Source organism: Xiphophorus couchianus, chromosome 13 (assembly GCF_001444195.1).
Source record: "Xiphophorus couchianus chromosome 13, X_couchianus-1.0, whole genome shotgun sequence".
Classification (NCBI taxonomy): Eukaryota; Metazoa; Chordata; class Actinopteri; order Cyprinodontiformes; family Poeciliidae; genus Xiphophorus; species Xiphophorus couchianus.
In genome coordinates, this window is record NC_040240.1 from 15751553 (window position 1) to 15761981 (window position 10429).

General features: G+C 37.1%; 1 protein-coding gene across 1 annotated transcript; it reads left to right on the forward strand.

Annotated features, from left to right (window-relative positions):
• Positions 1 to 798: 798 nt before the first annotated feature.
• Positions 799 to 9746, forward strand: psmd4a (proteasome 26S subunit ubiquitin receptor, non-ATPase 4a). Its single transcript, XM_028037170.1, has 10 exons — positions 799 to 946; positions 1512 to 1652; positions 4010 to 4124; positions 4929 to 5015; positions 5151 to 5219; positions 5910 to 6125; positions 7772 to 7880; positions 7975 to 8106; positions 8177 to 8229; positions 9255 to 9746. The coding sequence occupies exons 1-10, from the start codon at positions 921 to 923 to the stop codon at positions 9423 to 9425; spliced, it is 1119 nt and encodes a 372-aa protein (XP_027892971.1). The 5' UTR covers positions 799 to 920; the 3' UTR covers positions 9426 to 9746.
• The last annotated feature ends 683 nt before the right edge of the window (positions 9747 to 10429 follow it).

Sequence of the window (10429 nt, forward strand, 5' to 3'; positions counted from 1 at the left end):
TACTAAATTCATTCATCCACAATTTTCCACTTATCTGGGTTCAGGTTGTTGGGCAGCAGCTTAAGCAGTGAGGCCCTGAATTGTCTCTTTCCAGTCACTTGTGTCCTACCTAAATCATTTAGCACAGATATTGGTGACACTGCAGTGTCTCTACTGTTAATTTAGGAAGTGGGTGAAATATGTCACTAAGAATAGGGACACTTTTTCAAGAAACATTACTACATGGTATTTTCAGATTGGATATAAAGTCAAATTTTGCCAAAGCATCATCTGGATAACCTATTACAATTCTTATTTATCAAGATAAATGAACAGATGACCTCATAATCACCCCAAGTGATTTCTGGGGTAAGTGTTTTCCTTTGGGGGCTGCACAGTGGCGCAGTTGGTAGCACTGTTGCCTTGCAGCAAGAAGGTCCTGGGTTCGATTCCCGGCCGGGGTCTTTCTGCATGGAGTTTGCATGTTCTCCCTGTGCATGTGTGGGTTCTCTCCGGGTACTCCGGCTTCCTCCCATAGTCCAAAAACATGACTGTCAGGTCAATTGGTTTCTCTAAATTCTCCCTAGGTGTGAGTGTGTGTGTGCATGGTTGTTTGTCCTGTGTTGCCCTGCGACAGACTGGCGACCTGCCCAGGGTGAACCCCGCCTCTCGCCCGGAACGTAGCTGGAGACAGGCACCAGCAACCCTCCCGACCCCATTAGGGACAAGGGTGAACAGAAAATGGATGGATGGATGGATGGTGTTTTCCTTTGGCTTACCAGAGACTCCGCCTACTCGGCGTCGTTCGGCTTTCCGGGTGACAAAGCTTGAAAGTCGAACGTAACATTACGTGACCAATCCAATGGGTTGTTACTCAGTTTTTGTCCAATAGGATTGGGTTTTTTTTAGACTCTTCCAGAAAGCAACAAGAAGTTTCCAAAATGGTGCTCGAAAGTACTATGGTTTGGTAAGAACTCTAGAAACGAATTTTAAGTAGTTTGTAAACTATTTCTTGTTTATAATAAAAAATGATAGGGTAGTACTCGACAATTGAAATTGTTAAACTGAACACAGGACGAATGTCGCGGCTTTCTGACCTGATAAATAACGGTTAAGAGCTAGGCGGCTAAAACAGAGTTGAGTGGCTGAGTCATTGTAGCTAAAATTAGCCAATAATTCCCGTCCTAGTAAAGGATTTATTTAGCTAAAATATGTGGGTATAATTCTAGCACTTACGAGTGAAAGCTTTTTGCTCTGTTATGGTTAAAGCGAACCCTTTATTGTTAAGACCAGTCGCAACAGTGGTGTTATCCATAGCCAGTTGCGTTAGTTGTTTTTTAAATATGTAAAGTCCTTCTTTGTAACATTACTGCTTCATAAATCTTGTTTTTGGATGCTTGATATATGGAACTGACTTAAGATGTGATACTAATTCAACCAGTCTGTTAGACTTAACATTACATTTAGGTTAAAGTTATGAACCAGTTGTCTGACTTACGAGGTCAGCCTCATTTTAACGTCTTTACCTTTAGTGTGGACAACAGCGAATATATGAGAAATGGGGACTTTCTACCCACAAGACTACAGGCTCAGCAGGATGCTGTCAACATCGTTTGCCACTCCAAAACACGCAGCAACCCGGAGAACAACGTTGGACTCATCACCATGGCAAAGTAAGCTTTTTTCCCTACGTCACATTAATTCATAATTTACATATCAAGAGACTATCTGCTGATGGAGATACGCAGTTAATTGCAGTTGCCACTACAGTATCAACATCTCACAAGACTGAGATGTTGATGCAATATGTGATAACTATATTGCAATAAGAAAAATAGTTCTTATTTTGCAACAAGTGCAGTACTGTACATAAACAGATTAATAATTCTTATTTGTAGAGGTCTTTCCATCGTGACTGCTTCACACAGCTCTTTCCTGTTGGCTGCTCTTGGTGGTAATTATTTAAGGGACATCAATGCTACAATACAATTGGTTTGGATGAGTTTGGGGAAAATCAATCAAGACTACTTCCTAGCCCAGTACAAAAATCACACACACGCACTCCCTGTAAAAATGTTTGTCAGACATTCAAAGAAATATTTGTTTGGTAGTCGATGTGTATAGATCAGTGATGCCCAAAGTCGGTCCTTGAGGGCCGGCATCCTGCATGTTTAAGTTCTCTCCCTGGTTTAACACAGCTGGACCCAATGATGGTCTCAGAAGAACATTGACATACTGAAAAGGTTATTGCTATCACGAGGGAGAGAACTAAAACATGCAGTATGCCGGCCTTTGAGTACCGACTTTGAGCACCACTGGCATAGAACAACATGTTGTTTTTTTAATTCCATGGCTAAATATATAACATTTCAGGCAGATCATCTTCAATCTAGTAGATGAAGATGAATCTGAAGATGAAGATCCATTAGAATTATTAACTCAGTTAATTGTTTTGAGTGAGGGACCAGACTCAAACGAGGACGAAAAAAGTGTTCAAAGTAGAAAAAGTTTCAATTTAATTCTTCCAAAAATAGTTAACAAAGCATAAAGATTTAATGCAAGAATAAGTAACAAATTTGGGTCCAATTTAACTGAGGTCTACTGAACTCTAACTGAACACAAACAAAACTGACCTGCAAACAAAGAACAAAAGGCTGCTTAAATAGGGGTGGAGTAATCTAAATTTACCACATGAGGGAGGCACAACATAACAAAAGAACAAACAAATACAGAATTAACTAAAGCATCCTATGAAACAAATAAAGCAAAACCAACTTTAACTTAGCACAAACAATAATAAGTGAATATTTAAGTGACAAAATTAACTAATTAAAATCAACTTGAAACAACAAAGTCTCCCCCCTTCAGTCTTTCAGAAAAACAAATGGTTTGTTCCAGGTTCCCTCCTCCAGCTGGTATGTAATTGCAGCATCTCAAACAAAAGAACAAGTGTGAGTAAACCATTCAGACAATTTGTTCAGATTCACGTTCTGCATTATTAAGTTTAAAATATAATCAATCAGATAGTAGGATGGACATTTTATTAGAAATATTTAATACTTTATTCAGAATACAAAATATGGGTTTGATGGTTATATTTGTGTGGGTTCCAGCACATATTGAAGTAGAAGGAAATGAGAGGGCAGATAAAATGGCAAAGAGGGCAATTTAAAATCCTATTAGTTTTACAGTTAAAACAAGTAAATCTGAGGGAAAGAGTATTGTTAAAGCAAAACTGATGGAAAAATGGCAAAAAAAGGTGGGATGAAGAAAAAACAGAAAGATGGTTTTATAAAATTCAGAAGATAGTAGGAGAAAGAAGAAATGGAAGAGGAAATAGAAAGGAGGAAAGAGTGATAACAAGGTTAAGATTTGGACATACAGGACTTAATTATACACTTTTTAACATACAAAAGCATACTACTGGCAAATGTGATTACTGTGGAAAATATGAAACAATAGAACATGTTATATTAGAATGTCATAAATATGAAAGAGAGAGAAGACGTATGAGGAGAGAGTTTGAATGTATTAAGGAAAAGGTTAATTTATTAGATATTCTGAGGAAGAATTTGGGGAGTAAACATACAAATAGTTATTCAATTTTTAAAGAATATAAAATTATTTCATAGAATTTGATTATAGTAGGTGTGTTTGTGAATGTATGCATGATATATGTAAATGGGTAGAATACAAAGTTATGTATAAGTACGTATATTTGTGTGTATGTGTGTGTGTATTTATATGTATAGGTAGGATTTATTTATTTGATTTGATTTTTTTGTAGAATTTATTTATAGCTATATATACAGTATATATATGGCTTATATATAACTATAAGCTATAGCTAATATAAAAACAAAATAAATACTAACACGATGTGGTAGGAGCATCCACCACATTTTGAAAAAGCTGTATTTTCTCCATTTTACCTTTGGCTAATTGTCCAATGAGATTGCATGGGGTTCTATGCCACTCTCTGAATACCAAGTATGGCTAACAGTGTGTTTGTGTTTCTTCTGTGATGTAGTAACTGCGAGGTCCTTACCACACTGACATCAGATTCTGGCCGCATCCTGTCCAAACTACATGCAGTCCAACCCATAGGAAGAATCTCTTTCTGTACAGGCATCAGAGTGGCTCATGTAAGCAGTTCACAGATTCAAACTTTGATTTAACAAATTTGTGAGTATAGAAAAGATCTGTTCTTGAAAGTATTTTCTGCTCCTGTGTGTACCCTTGTAAGTTTTTCTTTGTACTATTTAAACCAAATCATAGAGATGTTACATTTCAATCACACAATAAGCAAAAACATCACAGCAAATTCTCTAAACATACCTAAAAATTGCTGCTTTAATAAATGGTCTTTGCAAGTAAGGTGTTTATAATTCAGAAATTAAAGCACATAATAATCTAGTTCATCCAGTAGAGTGATTTCTCTACCTGCTACAGAACTCAAAGTTTTCAGATTTTTACCATTCAAACACTGAAAACTGTAAAACAAAAATCTAGATCAGACACAACACAACTGAACCAAAGCAGCATGAAAAATAAATAAATTTAGAAAAAATAAATTGAACAGACTCACAAGTTACAGCCAAACTGGCTGTAGTGTAATGGAAAAATTAACAAAATCAAAAAATGGAGGCCTACAAATCAAAATATTTTACCTAGTTATAAAAAAATAACAAATTGAGACTTCTAACATCACAAAATACGAAATATCTAAACTAATAAGCCAGACAAATCTTAGTACGTATAAATCCACGGGAGTTTTAAATCCTTTTCTTTTTATGTCATCTGAAAAATCCTGAACGAAGGGTATGGGAAGTGTCGCAGATGTATACTAAATCTATTATTCTTCGCACAAATATTAAGTATTTTTACATGTGCATTTTAAAGCAGAGCAGCACTTTTTAAGCAGCCATGTTTATATCTGTCTTTTTCAGCTGGCTCTAAAACACAGACAAGGCAAAAACCACAAAATGAGGATCATTGCCTTTGTTGGGAGTCCTGTGGAGGACAGTGAAAAAGATGTGAGTTTAAGTGTTTCATGACATTTTGCTGTAAATCTTTTCTGAGGAATGTCTTTGCACTACTCTTTCCACTTCAACCTGTTTTCTTACTGCCTCAAACCTCCCTGTCTCTGTCCCACCATGCTGGTCTGGCAGCTTGTTAAGATGGCTAAGCGCTTGAAAAAGGAGAAGGTGAACGTGGATATCATCAACTTTGGAGAAGAGGTGAAGACTTGATTTTCACGATCACTAATGCAATCTGACAGCTAAATGTAGTTTTTGGTTTCCTATAGACTTGAAAATTGCAAAATTTCCTTTTTAACATATTTCATTTACTCGGTTGGTATGAGGAAAAAATAAAGTATTGGTTTACCAATATTCTAAAGCTCAAAAATGAAACAAGACTCAATAAAAGTTGTGGATTTTATATTGATTTATGTTTAAATTACATGCTTCCTGCTGACTTGCAGTCTCCAAAATCAAAAAGGGCCTTTTCATATCTTTTCTGGACTTTAGCCTTTAGAATTAGGTTTACCTGGATTGTGGTTATTAAAATTGGTCTGATTTTAGATATTTGTTTTGTTTCTTACCTAAATAAAGGTGTCAGTGTTCCCAAATGGCGCTTTAAACAGGCTGCATTGGGGGGAGGGCGATACTTCAGTACTTTTATCAAAGTTCAAAAGTCATAGATTTGGGAGAAGAGATGATTTAGTCCAAATACAAAAAAAACTGTGAAATGGCTCTATTCCACTCTCCAGGAACCGAAAGCCAGATCCAGCACTGTTTTGTTTCATGATTTTGTCAAACAATATTTTGTACTCAAAAGTTCAGGATGCTACAAAAATACCAGAAAACAATGTAGACAGTTAAAGTACAAAAGTTTGAAATTAAAGGTGTTTTCTGTTGCTTGTCCAGGAGGTGAACACAGAAAAGCTGACAGCATTTATTAACACTCTAAATGGAAAGGAGGGAACAGGCTCCCACTTGGTCACGGTTCCTCCTGGACCCAGCCTGGCAGATGCACTGCTGTCCTCTCCCATCCTGGCCGGCGAGGGAGGCTCTATGATGGGGCTGGGCGCCAGCGACTTTGAGTTTGGTGTTGACCCCAGCGCTGATCCAGAGCTGGCCTTGGTAAGCAGTAAAAACATCCGCCCTGGACGCTAGTTAGCTTAGCATTTAATAACAACTTTTAAATTAGCCCAAAGGAACACAGGATCAAAATGCCACAACTTCATAGCAACGTCTTAATATCTGCAACTGTTTATATTCTTGAAAAAGAACAAAAATGCACAGCCTGTTTATTAATCTGAACTGAGATAAAGACTTAATTCAAGGTGTCCCATTTTGAAAAATGTTGATAAGTTGTCAAATAACTAGAGAATGGATTTGAAATTTGTGTGAAAAGCTTTCAAATGAATTGATCTATTATTGCAGTTTCAAAATGGAAAGTAAAGAAAGATCCAAAGACTTTTAGTGGAAAAAATTACTGTGGAAAGAAATAAAAAAAAATTATTTTTTTTTAACCAAAATTAGTTGTGGAATAAATTTTGGCCCCTTGTTATTAATATCTAGTCTTCTCCTATTACATTTCATTGGGTTGGAGCAACTGGTACTTTTTGCCATTCCTCTTTACACAGTCTTGCGTAATTGATTAGTCTGATTCTCTCTGGCTCATCCTTCAGTTATTTATTTTTTTTTGCATTCCAAAATAGTTGAAAGTAAATAAGGGGTATTTTTTTACCATAGTGACCATAGTTGAAAGCAAACAAGGGGTATTTTTGTCTCTATTCATCCATTAACATCAAATGTGCCTCAAATGTTCCCAGAAAACGCAACTTTAGTTGTACCAAGACACACAGTTCCAGGTAAATCCCTAATAGAGTTTAAATACTCCATGTTTATGTTTATGATGGTAGGACAGAAAGGGCTTTTTTTTCCTCCTGCCATCCCTTCAAGTAACCAGTTGTCATGTAAAGGGCATCTATTTATTGTGATTTTTACTTATCTTAGCATAACAGCAAATGTACTCAAATTAAAAGTAGGAATTTTGGAAAAAATGGTTCAAGAATATGCTCTAAACCACAGGTGTCAAACTCCTGGAGTACCACTGCCCTGTAACTTTTATATGTGCCTCTGATGCACCACACCTGAATAGAATAATTAGATCATTAGCAAGGCTCTGGAGAACTTATCTACACAAGGAGGAGGTAATTAAGCCGTTTCATTCCAGTGTTTTGTACCTGTACCAAACACAGAAAAGCTGACAGCATCTAAACTAAAAACTGTAGGACAGTGGCTCTTGAGGACTGGAGTTTGACACCCCTGCTCTAAACCAGTGGTCCCCAACCCGGGTCCTCAGGGCCTACTGACCTGTATATTTTAGGTGTTTCCCTGCTGCTGCACACCTGGGTTAAATGAACAGGTGATTAAGCAGCTTCTGCAGCAATTGCAGAAATGCAAAAGAGGTAATGCCATCATATGAATCAGCTGTGCTGGAGTCCAGACTCCTCAAAACATGCAAGACAGCGGTCCCTGAGGACCAAGGTTCGGGACCACTGCTCTAAACAATGGAATAAACTTGTATAGGGGCTAAATTCTTTTGACACCTGTAATGTATTTTCTTAATTTCTTTTTCAACCTTGACATTTTTTTTAAGGACTGCACCTACATTGCTCTAGTTGTGTTTCCTGTTTGTCAGGAAACAGGATTTGTGATATTAATCGCAAATAATAATTTGTGATTATTCCTCATTGTGCCATTTCTGTGATTGGCTTTAGGCCCTGCGTGTTTCAATGGAGGAGCAGCGACAGCGGCAGGAGGAAGAGGCCCGCAGAGTTGCTGCTGCTTCTGCTGCCGAGGCTGGCGTCTCCACACCCACTGCAGATGGTAGCTTCAAGATTTGTTGAATGTTTGCTAGAATTGACCCGATTGTAATAAAACTGCAGAAAATGATAGATTTTCTTTGTCATTGTTTTGACAGAGTCGGAGGATGCCTTGTTAAAGATGTCAGTTTCTCAGCCTGAGAGTGGAACTGCAGTGCTTCCTGATTTCAGCAGCATGACAGAAGAAGAACAGATAGCCTACGCCATGCAGATGTCTCTAGCTGGAGGAGGTGGGTTTCATTCCTTATCCCAGTTTATACTTCATTCAATTATGTTGGATAATTGTTTTCTTGTGAACAGAGTATGATGAGATGGAAACGGGAGCGCCAATGGACGCTGCAGAATCAGCCAAGGTCAGTCTTTCTCAGACTCTGTGCAGTTTGTTTTAGTAAAAGAGAAGTTGGAATATGAAAACAACTTAAGGCTCCAGCTAAATGTGTTTTCAGACAACAGCTTTATTAACAGAGCAATGCATTTTCGACTTGTGGCCTTCAGGGAATGACTCTGATGGAGGCCACAAGCTGAAAGTCCTTGGAACTGGGTAAAGCTGTGCCAATGACTTCATAATTATGCCATGGAAGCCACCATCTTGGAAAAAGACAGTTAGCTGCTGAGTATTCCTGTTTCTGCATCTGATATCTTTGGTTGCCTAGCAACAACTTCTCATGTATCGTGCACAGTAGCAGTTTCACGTTTTGCCACAAAGTCTTGTAACTGCTTGTAAATAAAAAGAACGGCGTGGAGTAAAGAGAGAAACGGCTTAAGAGGTAGTATTTCAGATATTTAAACCAAAAAAATTTATCAATTATTATGAATATTGACTGATATGAAACACTGATATCATGGTATGTTTTTCAGCCATGCCATCTTCTGCTGGAAGATTTAGTTTGAGTATTTTTCAGGTCTAAATAATTATGAACAAATAATTGTATTTCCAGAATGTATTCCCCATCCTATTATCTAAATTTGTACCTATTCATGTATTGTTCATCATAGATTCATCTCTGTTAACCCATTCATCAAGCCATCCTCTTGCTTTCTTCCTCTTTGTGGCTTTTTGAAAGTCCATATTTAAAACTAAACCCCTCTAATAATGCCTGCTATAATTTTAGAGTAACCCATTAAATTCATCCTTGTAAAATTATTTCCCTTCATGGTCAAAGTATTTTTGAATTGAAAAGAGACAACACTGTATACATGTGGAATTTGAACCATCACAAATTAATTTTAAAATGTATTCTGTTAATAAGAAATTATTTTTCCAATATGACCCAAGAGGTAAATAAGGTTGTGATAATTGGAGGTAATATTTTAAATTCAGTTTAAAAAAAAAAAAACAACCCACAGCTAAACTTTCTGTTTATTTATTTTTTTAAAGGAGGAGGATGACTATGATGTAATGCAAGATCCAGAGTTCCTTCAGAGCGTCTTGGAGAACCTGCCTGGAGTCGATCCCAACAACGAGGCCATCCGCAACGCAATGGGCTCCCTGGCCTCCCAGACTGGAAACAAGCAAGACGGCAAAAAAGATGAAGAGAAGAAGAAATGAGACGACCAAACAAAAAGAAAAATGAACAGCTGCAGGATTTCTTTACATATGTGACTGCTGATGCACTCTGTCATTTAAAACTCTCCTTCAAAACACCAAATAATAAAAGATCTGTATTAATTTGACAGCATAAATTTCCTTGAAATACAATTTGATGAAGTTACAAAATACTAGGATCACTTGTTACTTTGAACACTTTACTTTTTCCTTGTGATTAATAACCAATTCATTATTAATCATAGCTGCAGGCTATACAGTTATTCTCCTGGCCTGTCTGTGTGTTTTTTGCAATAAAAGCAGGTTTAAATGCCTCATGTTCATGCCTTCTAGGACTCGTTTCTGGCATCAGTGACAAACTAGAGACAAAAATAGATTAAATCACAGCAAATTATCAGTAGTTCTAAGAATGGGGCCTCGTAATTTAACAGTGTGTTTTAATAATCTGTAAAATAAACGTGTCGTTTGCGGCAGCATCCTCGCAATCTTCCCAACGCTGGCTTGATGGGATGCGTGTGGTCACGTGATGGGAAGCGCACGGTGGCGGAAATTGCAGCGCTTTTCCTTGATTCGAATCTTTTGGCTCCACGTTGGCGGGCATCCGGTTCGGATTTTGAACTGCTCTTCATTACAATATCAAGGGAAAATTATGAACGTCACTACATTTTCAAAGTAAGTTTAACTAATATTGTGTATTACAAAACTGCAATTTAAAATGAGTAGTAATAGTGGAAAACTTAGAATTCTTAAATTGTTCGTGTATTGTCTAAATCTGTTTATAGATCCCTGCAAAAAAATATATTTTATCCCTTTAGTCAAAAGATAAACATTACCACTATAATTTGAGAAACGGTTAGAACACATTGCCCCCTTATAGCTGATCTTAGCCTTTCTAATCAAAATAAACTCATGATTCTCATTTAGCCATAATAGTCCCTGGTACTACTCAGTGGAAAGTTTTCCCTTCTCTTGTCAACTTTGAGATGTGTGAGGAGTTTCTTGCATGT